The 23,750-nt window shown below is 40.4% G+C and overlaps 1 protein-coding gene across 2 annotated transcripts in view; it reads left to right on the forward strand.

The window, feature by feature from the left end:
* Positions 1-23,750, forward strand: part of LPGAT1 (lysophosphatidylglycerol acyltransferase 1) — a 104,113-nt gene that overhangs the window by 65,158 nt on the left and 15,205 nt on the right. For both annotated transcript variants that reach the window (XR_010922981.1, XM_067565006.1), the window contains exon 7: positions 1,976-2,102. Coding sequence is in view for 1 of the 2 variants with exons in the window: in XM_067565006.1 (XP_067421107.1) it covers positions 1,976-2,102 (127 nt within the window). In the remaining variant the exon portion in view is untranslated. The remainder of the gene's footprint in view (positions 1-1,975; positions 2,103-23,750) is intronic.

Genomic DNA, 23,750 nt, shown 5'->3' on the forward strand with positions numbered 1-23,750 from the left:
GTGGCTTTCTGTATAAATACATAGAAAAAGCAATATATCAAAACAAACAGTGGGCATGCTGGGACACAAAGCATAGATCATGTCAATAAAAATTACATTAGTTGTTAGACTGGTCAGAAGTTACATTGAGATTTTGACCATATTTCTGGGGTTTTACATAGAGTGAAATTTATCTTCAGTACTTTGAAAGTTTTAAGTGGGAGCTTACATGGAGCATGGATCTTGAGTTGACCCGTTGCACAAGAGCAATTTCCTCTGTACAGAAAGTGGTCCTGATACTGCAAACAGTTAAACATATGCTCCCTCTGATGTATTTGAGACATCTGCAGCCACCCACCACACACCTGCCTTTTACTTCATGCACTCCGTTATTAAGAAATCCTAAAGTGGGATCTATGGTGAACATTCTCCAGCTGCATATATGCACAAAATTCTTATATGTAGAGTTGAGGCCATGTGAACATAATTCTGGCAGTAGTAGAATTTCCACCTTGTGTTCCAATTTTGGAAATGTTAACTCAGAGCAGCATACAATTAATATTCCTCTCTTTTTCTTTCACTCATGATTGGTCTTTCAGAAACAAAACTCATCACTAGCTAAGAAGCAAGATCCCCTGCTTTACTGTGGGATTCTCTCATTTTATCTTTTGTGGGGTATCTGTTTAGAAACACACTCTCTGTCATAATGCTGGCATAAGGTCATCTGTGATGGAACTTAGTCTGCTCATTTGACATGTTTGTCGCCCTGTCTTTGAAATGTAATATTTTAATGTGATCATCCCTGGGGTGTTCAAATTATATGTACATGCTTGCCCTTATAAATTATATTCCTAGGATACAATAGAGGTTCTTCCAGTTATGCAAATTTACCAAAAATACCAAAGTGCTTCCCACTTCCATTCAACACTATTTTGCTTGTGTTTGTAATTAAATATTACAGGATTCACAGACTCAAATAGAGGATATTTAAATATTTTTTTAGCAGCTGGATTGTCAGAATATTTATCAGAGATAATTAAAGGCATATAACTGTTTTCTTACATTCAGATGTAAAAATGTCAATCCAGGCTGAAATGTGGATTATCAGTCTTCTCCTTTCAGAATTATTTCAGTTACATAAACAATTCAGGCTTCTGTCTGTATGTGTGGAATTTTTGCAGTATGTAAGTAAGTGGAACTCCCAATAAGTCCTATGTTCTGATAAGGTCTGATAAAGTTGTATCACCTCTCACATGCTTCTGTTAAAGGATGTGTACTACTACAATCATGTTTTTAAAAAACTAATTTTGGATGGTACTGAGTATGATGTAAGCACATTCAATCTCAAAGTCTGAGTGGAGACTGAATTGTCAATCCCTACTTGTACATAGGTATTACATGAGTCTTTCCAAAGAACGAGTGAAGTTGCTACAGTGTGCATGTTGCAATACGTAGGCACAGTGAGGTGACTGAATGGCATAGGGTGAAATCCTGAAGTTAGTGGGAATTCTGCTATTGACTATAATGGAGCCAAGATTTCACCCTAAGGGCTTGTCTAAGTGACAAGTTAGTGCACAGCATGCTGGGATGTAAATCTACAGCACTCCAGCATGATGTGTGCTGACTTCCTTGTGAATGCTATTGTTGCTCACTAAAAGTTCCTTAATGTACCGTGACCACCTTCTGTTTGAATCAGCAGTAAATCAAGCACATTGGGGACCTTCTAGTGCACTGGAATAGGGTCCACATGAACACTGAGAGACATGCCAGGAGTGTTGTAGATTTACCCACCAACTTCCTGTGCACTAACTCATTGGTTAGATATACCATTAATCTTTATCCTGAGCTATCCGGTTTTGCAGAGTTTAAGTAATGTTTGTACAAATGAAGTGATATTATATTAAGGTACTGTAACACTAGAATGGATATCAAGCCACTGGAATATAATTGGTCTGACTTTTAACACCACATCTTCTTTCTTTCACTTTATTCGTAGAGAGCAAATCCAAAGGCCTTCAATGGGTGATAGACACAACCATTGCTTACCCCAATGCAGAGCCTATAGACATCCAGACCTGGATTCTTGGTTACAGACGACCGACAGTCACACATGTACATTACAGGTACGAAATAAACTTCTGGTACACAGTCAAATTGAGGCCTAAAAATCACATTGAATCCTGCACAGCCCATTTCAGAATATTGGGGGGTTTAGTACATTTTTTATTTTGTTTGTTTTGTTTATTTAATAGTGGTTTGTCTAGTTGTTTAGACACAGGACTTGAGAGGCTGATGTATGTTTCTGAATAGTGTGGTATATTGTGTTCATTGACTGACTGATTACAGTCAACAACTATTAAAACTGTATTTTAAAACCAGGATATTAGTCATTGGATGGCTTCGGGAAAAAACCCCTTCCCCTAAATGTTTTGCAGTGCACTTCCATCCCTGGACACACACACATGTACAAAACGAAACCACTGACTTTGGAAGCACACAACTGTTCTCCCACTTCTACATCAATGAAGCAAAGTGGAGTATTTCACTAATGCTTGGTGTGGGGAGTGAGGGGGCACAGTTCTTCGGTGAATGGGTTCATTGGAAAGAAATTATCAATAGTGTAGTGATTTAATAGTGACTGTGAAAAAGGTATTAATCCCTGTTTGCCAGAAAACAGGTTGCATATGTATCATTGGGTAAATATTGGACTACAGACCAGGTTGGCACCAGTCCTGAAGTGATCCTTCAAATTCAAAAGGGGTGGGTTATTTTGTTTTTTGTCTGTTCTAATCACTGGAGAATAGGTTTCCTGAAAAGTTAATTTGGAATTTACTAACTGCACTTTGTATTCTGTTAAATGCTGTCACTGTGCTTGCCCTCTGCATGTAGCTGTTGTGGCAGTGTGGCGCAGTTCACAGGCCCAATGAAAAGAGAGAGGGGGCAGATATTTTTGTAAAAAGAACTGTATCATTGGTGCTTGTGGTGGTCTTCCATGCACTATTCTAATATGTTCAATTTTAATGCATATTCAAGACATTTTTAATAAATACAGACTTTAAATACAAAAGGACTTAACATAAACTGTTGAATAAAAGCTTAATTAGCAGAATGAGGCAAACTAGCTGCTTTTGATGACCCCGTAAGTAAATAGAATAGAAATTTAGAAATTAGCTACAATAGTCTCATTATAGGAAAATTAAGAATATGAAATGAATGTTCAAGATCAACTAAATTTAACTAAGATGAAACTAAATTGTAAAATTATGGTTGGCACAAACACTCACTGCACTATAGTAATAAATTCTCTATGCTCTGTACTTTGGGTTAAAAACCAGTCAACCAGTTATTCCTCTGATCTTGATTGTATTGCTTTGGTCTCATTATACTCAGAGGCCTTACCTCAGCTTGTGAAGTTTATTAATTGGGAGGTGATCAAAGGCTAAGAGGAAGGGGCCATAAAAAGAGAGCCAGTTTAAATATAAACATTGGTAATTACTTTGCTTGTAATTATTTTATCAGAAACATTCAGTTTAACCATCCTACTTGGATGCAGTTGCAGAGGGAAATCAGTTGGTTAAGTATTGCTGGGTGATAAAACACTTTTTCCAGTTCCTGGGGTCTGGATGTCCCTCATCCAGGTGCACACATGGTGTTCGCCACAGTCAGAAGACAGTATACTAGGCTAGATGGACTGTTGGTCTGACCCAGTAGGTCTGTTCTTATGTTCTTAACTAGGGCGCCTTGCCACAGAATTTAGGTCCAGCCTGCCACACAATACACAAGACCTTGAATATGTTAATGTTTTCAGTGTTTCATTTCCAAGAACACAATATTTAAAATAACATATTTGATTCTGAAAGGTACATCATACAATCTGACTGTATTTCATGCAATAGTTAGTGGTCTCCCCTGGAGCACTCGTTAACTAACCCACTAGAAATACCACTAATATTGGCAACAGCCCACAGTGCATCTTGGTGATGAAAAGAAAATATCTGCCCACCAGAGCTCTTCAATCTCCCTGTAGATTTTTTTTTTGCCTGCTTTTACGAGACTTTGCTTAAGTTTTCATTGCATGAGAAATAGTTAATCACCTTATTACAAGGAGCAAGTAAGATAATTATTTACCAAAAGGAGTAAAATCCCATAACAAGGATTAGGTGCAAATCAGGAGATCTCATCCCTTAATGCATGAGGTGGGAACCATTTTCATGAGACTGGTCAGATTCTACCTGTGGGAGGCATGCTTTAATGCAACTTTCAGCAACATATATTGTGAACAGCCTAGTGATTCTGGGGACTCTCTCATTAGACCAGTGGGTTTAATTATGATTGCCCTTTACTGTGCTGCCACATGTGATGTGAAAAATGGAGATTATGGAAAGAAATAACACTGAAGTGCATGCTGCACTTTGTCTGCATTTTTCATTGTTTAAAATGTTCTTAAGGTAGCTGCAACACTGGTATTCAGATAACTTCACACTTGCTGTGCGCATCAAGATGTCTGGGCGTTTTAGCCAGGAATTAAATAATTTTATCTTTCTAATGAGAAAAATGGTTAACTAAGCCTCTGAACTTGTGTTTAGTTCTATCCTGTGAATGTATTTCCTACAGTACTTTGTTTTTTTAAAACCAACCAAAAAACAAAAAAAGCTTTTCTTGAAATATATATCTTCTTGCTTGTAAAGATGTACATTATTTCTGTGAACTAGTTTATATTGGAAAGATAATAGGCTTAGGATCAGAATCCTCTAGTTCATACTGTTGGACCTTTCCTCATATTGAACTTTAAGGTTACCTAGCTTGTTGGATTTTAAACCTTGAAAACTGATTAGAAGTAATTGTTTGATCTTTGTTAAAATGCCCTACTTTGCTCATAGAAAGTTTGGCTCTTAGTACTTGACCTTACTTCTTACCTTCATGTAGTGGTCGAAGTGAGTTCTGATCTGAACTATTTCTGACACACACAGATTTTACAGCCTTAATTTGGTTAAAAAATTATGCCGATTTATTGAAAGAATGGACTAGAAGATCAAAGGAAACAATATCTGAAAGAGATACTAAAGAGAATAATTAAGAAATACAAAATTTGAGGGGATTTCTTTTGCAATGCATACTCTATAAACTATTCCATATAACTCCTTGTAATGTGAATAATGGCATTATAGGGAGCTGCAGCACTTTAGAAATACCCCCAACTTTCCTTCTCACTTTAATCACTGATTTAAAATGCATTTGTTCTACATAGTATCAGGTTTATAATGTTAAATATTGACTTATCTGAATAATAAGCACACACATGAGAACAAATTTGTTATAGATTCAGAGATTCCAAGGCCAGAAGGACCACTGTGATCATCTAGTCTGACCTTCCTTATCACATGGCCCATAGAACTCCCCCCCCCCACCCCCTCTCCCACCAAAAAAAAACAAAACCCAAAAACCTAAAGCATATCTTTTAGAAAAATATCCCATCTTGATTTAAAAATTGTCAGTGAGAGAGAATCCACCATTACCCTTGGTAAATTGTTCCAATGGTTAATTACCCTAACTGTAAAAAAAGTTGCACCTTATTTCCAGTCTGAAAGAACACCAGTTTCACCCATTCTGGTGAGGAGTGTCGTCGTCGTCGTCCCCCCTGTGTCGTTGTCCCGTGTCGTTGTCCCCGTCGTCGTCGTGGTCCCGTCCCGTGTCCCCCCCCCCCCCCCCGCGCGCGCGCGAGCATCCTCTGCTCATAGGACTATCCCCCACTTTTATTTTACATCCCTCTACCATAGTGGTTCCATGGAGCCAGCCAATATCGTTCCATAATGACTGCAGGGTCAAAATGAGACACAAGTACCCGCTTCTTTCTCCTCAGGATTTCAGTATGCAGCTTCTCAGCCCGCCAGTTTAGGATGGTTTTTCCCCATGACTGTTCACGATAGTAAAGGGCAGAAAGATTGCAAGCTACTACACACAATGATTTTCTCCTGTATTATATACTTAGTATTTAATTTGCAACTATCATGTGGCTATTTTATGGTGGATGTAAATTTAGAGCTAGATTATAGAGGTGTGATTCATAACTTGCTAATTAAAATTGCAACTGGCCTTCCCTCAAAAATAATTCTGCATTTGTGGTAGAGGAAGAAAATCTTTTGCTCTACATAACTGATATTGTAGGAAAAAAATTTTCAACCTGTAATTTTCTAGAACCTTTTTGTGTCAGCAAAGCCACTGTTTAAGGCAACATCTTCCAAAGCGCTAGGACCCTCCTAGCAAGCATTAGGGCAATTACCTGCAATATTCTGGAGAAACCTTATGGCATTAAGTTAAACCTTTATTGAATTACGTTTAATACCGTAGAGCTCTATTGCATTAAGAATATAATTATGCATTGTTGTAGGATTGTATGCAACTTTTCCAAGATGCTTATTAATGTAAACCTTGGGGAAGTATTAGGAACTTCACATATATTGTCCCAAATAATTATTTGAAGTGGATTTCCTAGGAGATTTTTGGGGGCCTTTTGAAGCTAATCCCTGAGGAGAAAAACCTTTTGTCTACTGATTACCTGCTCTTGGAAACTCCAGAACAAAGACCCCTGAACTGTATAAGAGGGATTAAATTTTTCATGAATGTGTTAGTTCTGAGTTGAGGCTGTTATCAACTTGTGACTACAGAAGAGACTACTTTGTGGGGTTTGAAGGATCACCTGCCAGAGCTCATGTCGGAGTAGGGGTGATCTCTGGTAAGCTTATAAGTGTATAGGTTCTTTAATTGTGTTAAAGGTGTTTTCTCTCTAATTGCCTTTATCTAAGAATAAATGAACTTGCAAAGAAAGAGCTGGGTGTGGCATTTTAGCTGTGGATAGTTACACTATTAGTCCCTGAAAAGAAGCAAGCAGGCTTGCTTAGGCAGTCTGTCTTTTGTTGGGAATAACACAGTGAAGGCCCGGAACTATTTAGCCTGGAGTTGCATATCTTCACCTAAAGCCTCAGAATGATTGTCTTTGCTGGACCATAGAGGAGGGAATACAGGTGCAGTTTCTCTGAATTGTGACACAGACATCTCAGTTGTTCTCCAGAGCTCAGCTGTCACTTAAAAATAGTCTCTAGCTGTCATGCTTCCAAGAAAATCCCTTTAAAATATGACCAATACATTGGTGTCTTCCTGTGTTTTCAGAGAGCCAGAAATAATTGCTCTGAAGTGAGAACCAAGTTTGTCATTTCAGTGGGTACTTTAGTTAAACTTTTCAATCAAATAAAAACCTTAAACTCTTACACAGAAAATACACCTGTGAACACTGATGTGTCAGTTTGTAAGTATGTTTTCTGGGCCAGAGTTAGTTAAGTTTGTTGGAATGCGTAAGGTGAATATTCACCCTGCTGTTTTTGATGATGAAATATATGAAGTGTAAGGGGTAATGGAATATTTAATTTTATGCTTCTTAAAACTTAATTATTTTTTAAAATTGTGTTGTGTTTTGTGTAAGGGTTATATGTACCACAGCATTAGTTGTAAGCTAACAAAGTTAGTGGACAAATCAATTGTGTTATGCCATATGACTTGACCCATTTTAGCAGCTAGTGCTATGCATGTACAGTAATATTTCCATTTGGATCTCATTCCAGGAATTGTCTGTCACTTTACCAACCCACCAGTTATTCTGTCAGGTCATTTATTAGCTTTACTTTTCAAGGACTTTTTTTTTTTTTTTTTGACTGGATGTTACACAGCTGCATTTGAATGACAACTCTTTTTTCTGACAACTTGGAATATTTTCAGGAACAGCGATTGTCAGAACTGTTGAGACAGAGAGAGGTAGAGGTAGAGGTGGGGGGTGTGTGTGTGTGTGTGTGTGTGTGTGTGTGAGAGAGAGAGAGGGCGGCGGGGAGAGAATAGATTAGTAGATGACACTTAGGACACTTGTCATTTCAGGTAGCTTCCAGTGTTAATGAGAATCTTTTAGTTCTACTGTCACAATATTGGAACTGCTCCAGAAATAGGAATTCAGGTTAATTGAAGCTCAATGAATTTGCACCTGTTTCTTTTGACTTTTTTTGTTTTGAAATAGGCAGCTCGACCATTTAGACTATTGCCAGATTGTGTGCCTGTGGTGTGTTTCATACATATATTCTTATAAGCAGCCTCACTTGTCCCAAAATACAGCTGTTGCAGCTGTCTCATGTTCACTGTGTCAGTTCTTAACCAGAAACTGTTCTGAAAAAGATTTAGAACTGCATACACTTTACTTTCCCCATTTTTGCCCACCCTTCAGCAGCCAGCCTGATCCTTGCCATGTTATTCATACCTTTTCTCCCCCCATTACCACCCCCAATTGAAAAGGAGAAATATTATTTCTTATTGTGCTAGATGAGATATTGTAGACCTTTTATTGCAGAGGAGTTTCTCATCTAGACTTAGTTGAGGGGAGTTAGACCTACTAGATCAGAGGTGGCCAAACCATGGCTCACGAGCCTCATGTGGCTCTTTTAGATGTAAAGTGTGGCTCGCAGAGCACCCCACGCCTCCTCATTATCTGCCTACTGGGTGGGGAAAGCTAAGGGCTTCTACCCTACGGTAGTGTGGTGGGGCTAAGGGCTTCTGCCCAGTGGGGGGGAAGGGTTTCAGGGCTTCAGCCCCATGGGGTGCACCTGCTGGGGCTTTCGAACTTCTGAAGATTGACAAATGTGGCTCGGAGGGTCAATAAGTTTAGCCAGCCCTGTACTAGACCGTGAGCGGTTAAAGGGTGATAAAATATGATAATGATATTGCAGAGAAGCATAACTTGATCTTCACCATAGGAACCAAAACATTGCAGTCACTATTATTAGCTACAGAACTTTGGACTGTTACTTTTGAATAGACTAGGCTTTTATGAATAAGTTACTTTATAGGTACAGAAGTACACTGTCAGAGTTATAGGTCATTGAACTGCCATCAGATGTTAACTACTTTTGGTCTCTTTGGCAAGATTCAAACCACTAACCAAGAAGTGAAAGGTTCCATGTTCTGTTATTCCTTGAACTATTACGCAGCCCCCTTTTAAGGGTAAATTGTATCTCTCTACCTTGTTTAACTCTGAAACAACAAGCATGGTGGATAAAGAGAAATAGTGGATAGAATTTACTTAATCTTTAATAGAGCTGATCAAAAACTAGAAATTTGTAATAAAAGTTAGTTTTGCAGGGTTGGAAATGGAACAACTTATCTAAATTGTTCATGAAATATTTGGTAAAAATTTGAATTTTCCTGCCCGTTTTCCTTTTTTGCCATGAGGTGCAATCAAATGAATAAAGTCCAGATTTATTTTTTCCAATTTGTAAGTTTTCAAAACATCTCCAATTTATGAAAAGTCAGAGTGGTGGTGGTAAGTATTTTAATGCTGTAGAAGAGGGGGTGAATAATGAGATGTAAAAGAGTGAATTTCCATATTTTCTTGGTTGGAAGGAGGAAAGGTGTCGTGAAGAGGCTTGCTCTTTGTTTCAGATGCATCTGTTTCATAACTGTTTCCTCCAGCATGGTATCCACTTCTCTCAAACTATCTTCAATGTGGGCTTCATTATTCAAGAGACCATGGTAAAAGTGTCTTTTTGCCATTCCTGTTTTGTTAATCTAGTTTATTAATTGTAATCAGTGTTTTCTGGCATGGTCTTTAATTCTTGAGCTATATGAGATTCAGGTGGAGGGGCTCTGGGGCTGAGTGATATGTCTGAAACTGATACTAGTGACATCTAAACGTTTCACTGACCCATTTGCCCTTCTCATATGTATTTGTTACATGCAAAAAACTATTTTAAAAGAACAGTAAAAATTGCAAAATCAAGCATGCAAAAGTTAGTAGATGCCAGAATTGAGGTTGCCTGCACATCCTTAATTCATCTCCTTTACACATATGCATTATGGTAGTCTTCAATTACATGGTCACATACTAATTTTTCCACAGGACCCCGGCCTCCATCAGTACACACAATGGATCGTGCAACACTTTTTTATCCTTGTCCTTCAATGCATGGTCCCACTGCTGCCTTACTGCATGCTATGCAAACCCTGCACTGAATACAGAATTATTCTTTGCCTCATAAGCTTTTCTGTAGTTATAAGCAGAGCCATGTCTTTTTTTGCAAATGCAAAATAATATGAAATAAAATGAAAATCAAAGTAAAAACTAAATAAAATCCGGGGGGGAAGCACTGATCAGGTTTGGCAATGAAGAAGGGACAGCGGGACCAAATCTGCATGGCATTATAACCCCTGTGTGCCAGATCACAATTGCTGTAGCGGGGAGCCAGGCCCAGCTCTGTGGGACAGGAGCTGTTCACTCTGGAAACCGCTCACAGGGGCAGGACCTCACCCCCTGGGGCAGGGAGGCAAGTGGCAGGTTGGGGTTCAGTGGGCGAGGAAGAATGTATGGGGGAGGAGGGTAAGGGTGGGGTCCCTGGGACTAATATGAGTGCTGCGGCTCAGTAGGGGAGGGGGAATATTTAAGAGGGATAAGCAAGGTGTTTCTGGGTGGGGCTGAGGTTCAATGGGAGAAGGGGTGTATATATAAGTGGGGATAGGGGAGCCTGGGGAAGGGATATGAAGTGGCAGGGGGCGTAGCTAGAGAAAGAAGCAATTGGGGTTGGGAAGATCTGTGGTGTCCCATGGGGTTAGTGTCACTGACTGGGGATGGAGAAGTGGGGGTTAGTTGGAGACTACAGTATTCAGCAAATTTGGGTAAAATAGATAAACTAGGATTTATAGGCTATTCTTATTTATATATATTTATAATATATTTGTGATATTTTATAAATGTAACAAAAAGAAATAAAACAGTATTTAAATGGATAAAACAAAACAAGAAATTCCTGAAAAATGATTAAAATTAAAAAACATTTTACAGGGCACTAGTTATGAGCACTGTATTATCGGATAGCTTAGAGTGAAGGTGGTATTACACACGTTTTACAGATGGCAAACTGAGGCACAGATTAAGTCCAAAACTGCTGAAAATGTCCACCAATTTGAGATGTCTAGGGCCTGGCTTTTTTCAGAGTACTTACCCATAAAGTACTATATCATGCTATGTCTACACTGCAATTAAAAATCCATGGCTGGCCCATGCCAGCTGACTCAGGCACATGGGACTCGGGCTACAGGGTTGTTTTAATTGCAGTGTAGGCGTTTGGACTCTGGTGGAGCCTGGGCTCTGAGACTCTGCAAGTGGATATGGTCCCAGAGCTTAGGCTCCAGCCCAAACCTGAATGTTGATACCATAATAAAACAGCTCTGCAAGCCTGAGTCAGCTGGCATGGGCCAGCTGTGACTGTCTAATTGCAGTGTAGACATACATTGAGAGCACAGGAGAGAGTCTGTCTCCCTGCTATCTCTTCAAAACCTAAATGTCATAGTGGCCCTTACTAAGTGCCAGAGTACCTGCTGCAGCTGGAAAGAGCAATTGCAGGGTGAATTCAGCTCTGCACTGTAGCCTTGGGCTTGGATCATGGTTTAAATGTTTGAAGAATTTAGCTTTCAAACTCTGAGTCTCTACTGTGTTGTGTAAATGACTATTTTCAGAAGCTTATAATGTTGCTAAATTTGGGTGGATTTTCACAGGGATGGCAAAAAACACTTTCCTGCCAAATTTAGCAATGGGTTTGCCTTTAAGTCCTTACTTCAAAGCATGAAGGTGTTACAACCGTTTCAGTTGAGACGTTTCATCAATTTTTTGACACTGGCAAAACAATATATTTTTCTCTAACCTCATTTGGAAACAGTTGAACAATTTTTTGCTTGCTGAAACTTAAAAAATATTTCAAAAAAATCAGACAATTTCTGTCTGAACTTCTAAAGTTTGCTAAAGTTATAAGCAACTGAAAACAGGGTATTACAATGCATTAGGCAACCTCAACTATAGATGTAACTAGCAGCTCTGCCTATGAAAAATCCACAAGAAAGGTTCATTGTTTTCTCACACTTTCTCAGGGTGATATAATTTATAACTCTGCTCTTGAGTCCTGTTATGCACTCGTATCTCTAAGTTGGTGCCTAGATATTACAGTGATATACATGTTAGAACTCTATAGAGATAACAACTTGAATGGTTTTTTTTTTGTAAAAATAAAAAGAGCTTGAAGGCGAGGATAACAGGAGTTTTTCCTGCAGTTCAACAGTGCTTGTAGCTACCCGTGTATATTTTTAGTCTCTTACTGACCTGCCCTTCAGATGTTGTCAAACCAATCTTTTCTTTAGTCACTGCTTTGGCATTCTTCAGCTAGTCTCTCTTTGAGATTCCTAAAAAAATAACAGAATTCTCCTTTGGTGCCTTACTCACTAGCACATTTCAATCTGCTAAAACCCAAGATTAATAATATTGGAATAACTAGTTACTATTTTAAAGTTTCCCATAGGCTGTCCTGGCCTGCATGTCTGCCTTTATTTCTTGCTATGCCCTTTCTTCTGTCTTCGCTTTATGCACACCCCTCCTCTGACCAGATCATCCATTCCTGACTTTGTGCCTTCTGTTATACCACACTGTATATCTGGAACTATCAGTCAGTTAATTATACCAAGCTCCTTCAGTCTGTTTTTAAAAAAAAAAAAACCAAAAAAACCCTCTATATACTATATCCACAGTGTCCCATCTGAGATTCAAACATTGTTCTGTTTTTTTCCCTACGTTGTATTTTACCTGCTGTGATCCTAAGTGGTAAGCTCTCTAGAGCAGACCTATTGTTTGGCTGGCACAGTCGTCTGCTGTACATCATCATGTATGCTGACTAAGAGAGAAAAATAAGCTAAAATCATGACTGATTTTAAATTAATGGATTAGCTTTCTTGATGTAAACAATATACAGTATTAAAAGTGTGGATAATAGCAGGTTTGCTGGGCATAAGGGGAAGCAAAAGTGAATTTGGGTATATAATGTGTGTTTCTGTTGAAAAGTACACTCGTTCGTTTTCTTCTTCGACCACTTTCTGGAGAACATAATCCATAGAAATAATATCACTTTTGAAAGACTGTGCTTCTATTTAGCTGCCTTGAGGTCTAACCACCTTAGCAGTAGGGCAAATTAATACCTGCACCTAATGAACCTTTTAAAGATGAGCATTTTTCTGTTCACCCAGATTAATGTTTACTATTTCAACTGTGCTGGGTCCTGCAAAGTGGCTAGAGGAAACATGACTCATGATGCATCTTCTTTTTTTTCTCTATGCAAGTGATGGTCTTTCATGAATGGAACATGCCATTGCCAGCCTTCCCAAGATGACTTTGCACCAAATCTCACTCTGATCCACTAAAGAACACGAGAAGAAAATAATTCCTTCTCTTATTTACTCTTCCCTGCTCTTCAATGCCCCCAAAACTATTTATACTCTTTGGATTACTAGTAGACCAGATTTATTCCGGAAAATTGGAGTGGACCGCTGAAAATGATACAGTAGGTTCCATCTGATCAACACTATCTCGTGTTGCATTATTTCTCCTAAGTGCTACTCCTTAAAAAAAAAAAAAAAAAAAAAAAAAAAAGCTGCTCTGAATAACTTCAAAATATTAGACAAAATCAGTTAGCTTATTCTGTAATATCTGTTCGACATACCCTTTCGCAAGCAATATTTGCTAGTAATGTATTTACAGGTGATTTCTCAATATGTATTATACTTTTTTAACAGAGGGTACAAGGGAAATATCCTGAGTGCAGGTAATTCAGTGCCAGCCTGTTTCTAGTTATCCTGTGTATATGCAGTCATCACTTTTTTATAACATACAGTTGTAATTTGTAATTTTGTACTAACCTCTAATCATCTTTCATCAAACCTCTTTCATCCCGTAAAGACAACTACACTGGCATTTTACAGGTTACAGTCACTGCTGTCAGTGAGATTGTTCCTATCATAACGATTAAAATCAAGATTCATTTGTATTTTTTCCATAGAAGGTGAACCAATGCAATGTGAAACCATGTAAATTCGTAAAATTGTGATGTCAAACCAGTCTGCTGTGCTTTTTTGTTGCTCTGACTAAATCTTTGTGGTCATGATTGAGATTGCACAGTGGTTTGAATTCAAATTCTTTGCAGACAATAAAGCACATCCAGTTTGCTAGCTGTACACCCTGGCAAACTTTCCTATCAGGTGACCTGATGGTAAACTGTTGGTCACCAATCAAGTCTGAGTTCTATCAGCATCTTCCATTTTACTGCTTTTTAAATGAATTATTGAAACAGTGAGCAGTTTTATGATTTAGCAAGAGCAGAAGGAGAATATAGAAGCCTAAGGAAGGAGAATAATAGATAGACGGTAAAAAAGTAATCAGCAGACAGTTTTCAAAGATGAATTTTTCAGATCTGGAAGTTTTAAATGTAGGAGAGTTCCGCTTTGAATTATTGCATCTCATTTAGCCAAGGAAGACCAAATAAGACCCATCTAATGTTGCTGAAAACATCTGATCTCATCCCTATGAAAATGACTTGGCACCTTTTGAAGAACTATAGTATTCAGAAAGGGAAGCATTAAGGTGAGTTGCCTAAAATCATTAATTTAACCTGGTGATAAAACAAAGTTGTTGATTTTATATTGAGAAATTTTATTTTTCCCCTCAATCCATTCTTGCAGAGAAGGCAGAACTTGTGCTGTAAATGCATTTTCCCTGAAAGCTACTGAATGTTTTTAGGCTACTTTACTTTTCGCCTTTGGCAACATGACTTTTTTTTTTTTTTTTTTTTGGCCTGTTTTGTTTTTTGTTTTTGCTCAAGTTTGCTCAGAGGATGACTGTAGATTAGAAAATTAAAAATATGTATATAACGGACTGTCACTTGCTTTTTGTATTTATTTTATTAGTCTACCATAGTTTTTTTTGTTTGTTTTTTTGTTTTTTGTTTTTTAATCCCAAATACAAACCCACAGCACCTTCCCTTGGGGGATCAAACTATGGAGCAGTTTTAGACACTGTGCAGTGAAGTACAGTTATCTAGCAGATGAGATCATTGTTAAAGGCCAGCTGCTACATAGCTTGGAGTGATTGAGTTGCCTTTGCAGATTATTTGTATTGCTCAAAACCAAGGATAGTTCTAATCGGATTTTAATTCACTGTGCATCCAACAGGAATTTAACTACTAACCTAGTAAAGATTAATCTAGGAATCCTAATTAAAGTAGCAAAAATAATCCCAGATTTTTTAAAGTACCCTAGTCTCCATTATGGCATTCATTCCTTAAGCTTTATCTTACTAACAAGGTCTGCTATGCAGCTTTATAAATTCTGCTGTTCTGAGGCTTTGCGGAATGAATGGCTTTTAAAAAAATGATTTTTTGAGAGAGTGTTTGTGTATTTGAGTATAAAGTAAGAGAGCCATTATTAACAAAGGAATATGATGCCACATATTAAACTGAAAACAAGTCGAGGGGTGAAGTAAAAGTGTATAGGACAATACATTAGTGATAAGAACTACACCTTAAGCCTAACTTTAGATGGGCTCTTTGAGCTTATTTTAGTGCAGCATGGTAATATTTTTGATCAGTTGCAGGACTTTTTGTATTGGTACTTTTTTAAATGGGTATCAGGTCAATTCAGTTCTCTTCAGAGGTATGTCTTACATTTACCACATAAATGTTGTGACTTTTTTGTTACACCTCATTTAAAAAAAAAAAAAAAAAAAAAAGTCAGAAATTCTGCCATGTATGATGGGAAGATTGCTTTCCAGGCTTCTGTATTTATTATATTGTTTGCCCGTGGAAACTTATGAATTTAAAAACCATTAAAAGCCAGTGTTAGAGATGTCCTGACACACCTCACCTCTCCCTCAGTCCTTCCACTCCAGACCCTATCTAGAGTAAGGAAAGAAACAGAAATGTGTAACTTACAAGATATACATTACTCAATATCTCCTTTCCAGTGTTTTGCCTGCCCACTCCCCACACACTCCTCTTGTTTTAAAACTCATTTCTTACCCAAAGTATTCTGGCTATAATACACAAACCCTACACAGTGTTCTATGTAGTACTTTCTTTAGTTCTACACTGTAAGCTTCTCTGGTCAAGGCCCAATCTGGTAAATTTCATCAGCTAAACAGGACCATGTATGCTGGTGCTATATGTAATAAATCTTCCTGCACAACTGTCAAGTTGCCCCAGTTCCCACCTGCTCTTGGGGGCCTAATTCTGTAATATGCAGATAAATATTTTAATATGTCAGATCTTACTTTTATATATGTTCCCCTTTTCCCATCCTTTGCCTGCTTTTATCTTTTTAATTGTGTGCTCTTCCAGGCAGGGATTGTACATTGATTTCTCCGTACAGCGCCAAGCACATTTTGATCACCACAGTAACATAAATGATAAATAATGTGTACACTCTGATGATTGACCATGAGAGGAAGGAGAGTGAAAAGGTTTCCTGAACTTTTGATAGGGTGTTGGGGTCACAAGTTTGGTGATAAATTAGAATAGTTTGATTTCCATTATCAAAGTGTGTTTCACAGCAAAAATCTTTACTCTGTGGCTATTTTTAGGTGTGTCATAATACATCTGGAGGGTTTATTCTTAATACTTGATGGAGGGAAAAACCCTAAAACAGTTATTTTATGTAGAGACCTCTGTAATTCTTAAAAATTAAATGTATAAAGAAAGCCTTGAACCTATAAGAGTTACCATGCTGAATCAGACCAATGGTTGATCTAAACTTAGTATCCTGTCTGTGGTGAGTACAAGAAGCTTCAGAGGAAAGTGTAAGACATAGCAAACATTTAGGGCCCCATGATGCAGCTGCATGTGGGCATACTCCCTGAAAGTGCATGGAGCCCCATTTATTTCAGTGGGATCCTTACAGGTGCAGCGATCTGCCCACATTCATACAGTTGCAAGATTTAGGCCTACAGTAATAATGTGCCCATGGACAGAGTTTCTTCCTAATCCCAGCAGATATTGGTTGGTTTATGTCTTGAAAGCGTGAGGATTTAATGTTGGTTATATCACTTCATCCCTAATTAGGCTAAACCAAATCATACTTACCTATACTAGTAAACATTTTCAATGGTTACATTTATAAAACTCCTTAACCCACAACATAAGGGTTTATAACACTTTGTTTTTTAAAAAATTAAGTATATTTCCTTAAGCAAAAACGTAATCAATCTGCAGTTCAAGTTGAAAATCTGCTCCTAAAAACCCCATTCTCCCTAATTTACTGCAGTATTTTAGTTGAAAACTTAAATTGAGAAATTTCTGATTTTAGTGTTCCAACTCCATTTCTCTGGCCTTACCTGCCCTCAACTTCTGGGCCAGAAGTTTTATCTCCCCTACCTGCAAGGAGGATGCAACTCAGCTCCAGTGAGCACCCCTTGAACACAGTTCAGCTTTGCAGCATCTCCTCCCATGGTTGAGCAGATGCAGTAGGTTTTGGGCTGCTATTGCAGTTAGGGTGACCAAATAGCAAGGGTGAAAAATCAAAACAGGGAGTTGGGGGGTAATAGGTGCCTATATAAGACAAAGCTCTGAATATCAGGATGTCTTGTGACCCTAATTGCAGTTTCATTTCTGTAGTAGCCAGCACAAAGTGATTCCTGGGCTGAGAATTTGCTCCTTAGTTCCCAAATATTGGTTATTGTTTCATAATTAACTGTTTATATATCAAGTCACTTCAAAGATTCATGGCATGTGTTCTGTCTGAGCCATTATTATTATGATTTATTTTTGTATTACCATAGCACCTAGGAGCCTGGTCATGGACCAGGATCTGTACAGACACACAACAAAAAGATAGTCCTTGCCCAAAGAGCTTACAATCAATTATTTTATTATCTTTTGGGATGCATTTTAAACTAGCGTTTGATAGCAGAGCAGTTTTTCCTCCTGATACAAAAGAAAATGTAGAAAGAAAATGAATTTCCATTCTGCTTGAGCTTTCTGGTCTTGTTTGTTTCCTTCTAGCTAAACCTATTAAACAGGACATTGCCATCCTGGGAAGAAGGATGCCAATAAGGTAAAACAAGAATAGGTTAGTTCTTCTTTGAGTGATGGCCCCTATATATATATATATATATTCCAAATGTGGGTGCGCATGCCCGCCATTTGCTGGAGCTAGAAGTTTTCAGCAGCAGTGTCTGTTGACCCACCTATGCATCTTATGTTGCCTCGTGGTTCAGGTGCAGTTATAAGAGGCTGTATGGGGCAGCACGTGGTCAGTTCCCTCTGACCGCTGCATGGTCAGGATCAGAATCTTCTCTTCGCATCCTCAGAGTCTCTACAAGAGCGATTGGCCATTGTACATAGTTCAGTTGTTTTCTCTTAGTTCTCAAATAGGCCTGTAGTTACTTAGCATAGATACTTGCCCTGTATGGGGTCCGTCCTGACCTTTTCAGGGGACTGTGCCCTGCATTCCAGGGTTGAAAACTGTACCTCGTGCCCTTGCTCATTCTCCATCAACGACAAGCACAATTGCTCTGTCTACTGCCTGGGAGAGGTGCATCTCATGGCGCAGTGTGACATTTGCAAGTCTTCCATTGCAGACCCATGAATCTTATCTCCTGAAACTCTGCAAATTCCTCATGGAAGAAGCTCTCCAGCCCCAAGCAGAATCCAATCCCAGACCGGCCACTCTTCACCAGCGGTGAGCGCTCCACCTTCTACCTCCTGCCTGAATCTGCTGGCACCGCTGAAGCCTGACAAGGCAAAAAGGGAGAGCTGCAAGTGCTTTCAGGACACCTCAGCAGATCCCCATTGTGGACTGCTGTGATGCACACTGTTTCCTCCCCGAGCCGGGCCTGGTCGGGTGAGATGTTGCATGCGGAGCCTGCGATGCCACCCTCTAAAACTCATGTAGGGGATAAGGCCAAGTGGAAGGAGGCAGTGCCAGTATCACTGGTCCCTGTGCCGACCATGCAGCATGACAGCCCTCCAGAGCATGCTCCTTCACTCCTACAAGAATCACCCACTCCCCGTGCACCCTGTTAGTTCAACAGCCAATGGGATGTGCCCTGATGGGTGGAACTGTTGCTCTCTGCAGCACACCTTCACCTACTGTATCCACCCTCGCCACGTCTCTTGGCTCTGGGGCTTCCTACACTGGCAGATGCACCGATCCTCCTTAGCCGGGATCCGCATCTGATGGTCACAGCACCACCCGCACTGACCCATCTGCCACTACCAGAGGCCTCCTCAATTGGAGGGCTTCTTGGCGGAAGAACCATCGATCTCCCTGGTGTAATTTGGACTCCTGGGCGTGTCCCCCACACCAGGCAGGCTACGTTCCAGTCCCGCCACTGTGGTACCCTATCCTTGGGCATGCAGGACCCTCAGGAAACGACCCTGTGACAGCAATGGCCCGCATAGGACCCTTATCACTACTTGTACCCATCGTTGCTGGCCTTGCACCATTGCACCCGGGCCCCTCTGCTGGAACCGCTCGACTTGGACCCAGAAAAGGACTCAGAGCATGACCCAGTTCCACTGGTCCCAATAGCGGCTTCCTCCTCTCCGGATGAGGCCCTGATTCCCCCAACTCTCTCACCTCCAAACACCACCAATACCAGGAGTTGCTGTAGAGGGTAGCCCTTGACTTGGTTATCCTCTTAGAGGAGGTCCAGGAACAACCTCATCAGCTGCTGGACATCTCCAACCTCTGGGACCAACGTGCATTGCTCTACCCATCAACAAAGCCATCATGCAACCCGCACAGGCAGTGTGGCACACACCAGTGTCCTGCGCCTCAGTGCCCAAGAGGGTGAAACAGAGATATTTTGCTGTCTGAAGGGGCTGACTCCCCTCTCCCCCAGCTTCGCTATTGGTACATGTGGCTGCAAAACGGGCATGACAGCACTCATCTACCTCCACGCCTCCAGATAAGACAGCAAAGTGCCTGGACCTACTAGGCCAAAAGCTGTACTCCTCTACAGCCCTACAATTCTGTAACTTGAACTGTCAGGCTCTGCTGGCAAAATATGTTTTTAATAATTATGCTAAGCTAACAGAGTTCTTGGAGGACATTCCACAGGATAAATGATGCCACTTCCAGCCCCTAGTAGAAGAAGGCCATTTGACGGCCAAGGTCAGACTGCAAGCAGCGGTAGATGCAATGGACCCTTTGTCTTACCCACTGGTCACAGGCATCATTATGCACTGGGAAGCTTGGTTGCAATCCTCAGGCTTTCTCAATGAGGTCCAGTCCATCATCCAGGATATCCCCTTCAACAAGGACAAATTTTTGTCCACCAGGATGGACAAAGCCCTCCACTCCTTGAAGTACTTTTCTAGGGAAACCCTCCGATCTCTGGGGATCTCAAATTAGCTCCCTGCTGACGGCAGTCTAAGCCTCCATTCTGCCCGCACCACTACTACCCTTATCAATCCAGCTATGAGTAGTACCAGGAACCTGCCTCAGATCAGTATCTGCGTCCCTTGGCCACCGCCACCTCATTCATCACACCACAGCATCAGCCGAAGGCTAAATTTTGATGCGTCAGTCAAGAGCTGCGAGCTCCCACAGCGTCACCTCTGGCCCCACTCCCCCCCACCTTTGGGAGCTGTCCTGCCATATTCACCCACCATTGAGGCAAAATCACCATGGATCGTTTGGTAGTGGAGATCTTCCTCCACAGCTACTCTATAGAATTCCTTACCTTCCCCTCCTGGATGCCACCCGGAAGTTTCTCCCATTGCACTCTCTTCCAAAATGAGGTGGATACCCTTCTTTTGAAAGGGGCGATCGAACCTGTGCCCATCCCCTTTGTCAGCAAGGGGTTCTACTCCCTGTACTTTCTCATTGTAACCCGGTCCTCCTGGTAGCCCTGTATTGGCCCTGATTGGTCTCCACCTCAACCAGTTGATCCATATCCCAGTGTTCTATCCTAAATCACACGCCACTTCCGCAAACAGGACACTGCGCTCCCTGGACATCAGACACTCACTCCTGTTCTACCTGGACAAGACGCATCTCTTCTGAGCCTCTCCACGACTCTTTGTGGCCATTGCGGAGTGGTCGAGGGAGCAGGCGTATTCACAACGCCTCTTCAAGTAGGTCTCCACATGCATCAAGGAATGCTATGCACGGTCCAACACCACACTGCCGGGCAGGATCACAGCCCACTCCACAAGAGCAACCGTCTTCGCCTCCCTGGCGGACATCCCATGGCTTGATATATGCTGGGCAATGATGTGGCGCTCCAGCCATATTTTCATGGCTCACTATGCCATTGACCAGGGCAGACATGGATGCAACCATGGATGTGCCGTACTGCAGCAGGTGATACCTCTAGCATACCCACTTCCAAGCTGATCGTTGTTCTGTATTCACCCGTGTTTGGAATACATATAGGGACCATCATTCAAAGAAGAATAGGACGTTGCTTATCTGTAACAAGAGGATCTTTGAGATGTCTGGGCCATATTTGTATTCCAATACCTTCCCACCATCCCCTCTGTCACAGACAGCCTATACAGAAGTAAGAGAGTGACTGAGGGCACATCATCCCGCATGGCCTCTTATAAGCTCGCTTGGAGCACAAGGCATCATAAGACACACGTGAATCAACAGACACCGCTGCTGAAAGCTTCCAGTTCCTGGCACGCATACGCATCTGCATTTGTAATACAAATGGGGACCACCCATCTCGAAGAACTTCCAGTTACAAGTAAATAACTTCCTTTTTTCCCCAAAAAACCCCAGAAGGATGCAATTGCTACGTAAGACTCCAGAAATGTGAGATGTTAAATCTTCCAGTCCTATATAGTTGGACTCATGGTTATAAGTATTGCCCCATGTTTTTTGCAAATACAAAACACAAAATAAAATTAAAAACAATGAAACTCATCCTGCAGCAGCAGGCCCTGTCCTGCTGGGGTGGGCCTGGCTTCCTGTTCCGTGTCTTGTATGTAACCTGACATGTGGGATTGCAGAGCTCAGGTTTGGCCTGGCCAACCCTCTGTCGTAGTGGAATGGATGGGAAAATTTAAGTGAGAGGCATTGCAATCTGGCACATGGGGTCGCAGTACCACTCACTCAAATTTGGCCTGGCCACTTCTCCATCATCATAATAGAGAGGTGGCCAAGCCAAACCTGAGTATCGGTGCAACCTTGTGCACCAGGTTGCAATGTCCAGAGGAGGAAGCCAGGCCCATCCCTGCAGGACAGGATCTGCCATTGTGGAGTGGGCTCACTCTGAAACCCCCCACTCCCTATGCGGGATAAAACAGTTATCCCACGTGGATAAAATAGGTAAAACAAAATAATTCAGAATGCCCAAAAAATAGCACAAGAAAATTATTTTAAAAAATAAAACTTTCATGGGGCTCTAGTAATAAAGCAGAGGCTTTATAGGCAAAGGAATAAAAAAACCTTCAAATGTTTTTAAAACTGGCTAAAATACTTGGATAATCTGTGGCACGTACCGAATATATGGTTCTGCGATGTAAAGATTTTTTTTATCAGCATTCAGTGGAATGACTTGCATAATTTATGAACCCTAAATTTATGCTGATAAAACTTTCACAGCACACCCCACAAGCATTCATGTATATATTATCGGTACTTATTCCTAGCATCTAACAGCAGTCTTTCTTGAGTTGGGGTTGGGGGTGTACTAGTTTGAAACTTTTCTGGAAGTATGGTCCACAAAGCTTTCTCTGAACAAAAAGATGGGGTCTAAAGCCCTGTCTGCCGCTGCTTTGGAATTTTGTTAGCCAGAATGATAGTTAAAGTTACAGTGCTAACAGACTAGGAAGGTATCTATACTTAAGAAATAGCTGAATTTGGCATTGGATTAGACACTAGCTGCCACAACACTTCTCGTCCCTGAACTGGTATTAAATAATCCTGCTAGTGTGGACATGGTGAACAGATTTCAAAATTCATTGTAGCAAAGTGTGCTATAGCAGCTAATTTTGCCATGTTTGTTGTGCTTTACTATGATAAGTATTGAACTGTGACTTTCATATACCCTAGTGGAACAACCGTTTAATATTCACTTTGGGAAAAAGCCATGTGATCCTGTCGTATTTGTCATTAGGTGTCAAATAGAGCAGGTTTAGTATAGACATAGCAGAGAAAGGGGTATGTAAAATGGTTTAAAGATGGAGGGCATCTCTGTCTATGTTGGCCAGGGAAACCATGCCACTGAGAACAGTACTTAAACATAAGGCTTCTTAGTAATGCCATTCTCTTTTGAATGTAGGTTAGACCTGAAGTCTGCATTCAGACTTTTCAGTTAGCATAATTAACAATACCTTAAGCAAATTCTCTTCCACAAAATCCTCTGTAAGTCTAGGTTCTTAGTGCCTACATATTATCCAAATCTCAGTTTTCCTCTGCAAAATATATTTTTATGCAAATATAGCTACCAACTGGAGAAGAGTGCTGTGTAAGCTTGAAAACATGTCTCTCTCACCAACAGAAGTTGGTCCAATAAAAGATTATTACCTCGCTCACCTTGTCCCGCCAGCTTTACTGGAAACTGTTTGAGTAACTAGTTTCATGCTTTTTGATCCATTTTAGGTTTCTTAATATCTGTGCTGATAAAGGAGTCAGTTGCATTTTCTTTTTCCAGGTAGCTTTTATTATTTTTTTAACAGTGATACTTGTATCTTTTCAAAAAGAACACACCTTCCTTTAGAAATATTTTCTGGAGTTCTCTTCAAATGTAGAGGAACAAGTAGAGCACTGCAGATAGACAAACTCCAAATAAATTTAACCATGTTGTAAGTAGGGATGAAATTCTGGCCCTACTGAAGTCAGTGGGTATTTTGTTGTTGACTTCAGTGGGACAAGGATTTCACTCCAGGTTTCTCTATAGGACTTCTCTACACTAAAAGTAG

Source organism: Emydura macquarii, unplaced genomic scaffold (assembly GCF_026122565.2).
Source record: "Emydura macquarii macquarii isolate MOO-44397 ecotype Brisbane River unplaced genomic scaffold, CSIRO-AGI_Emac_v2 contig_2676, whole genome shotgun sequence".
NCBI classification, from domain to species: domain Eukaryota; kingdom Metazoa; phylum Chordata; order Testudines; family Chelidae; genus Emydura; species Emydura macquarii.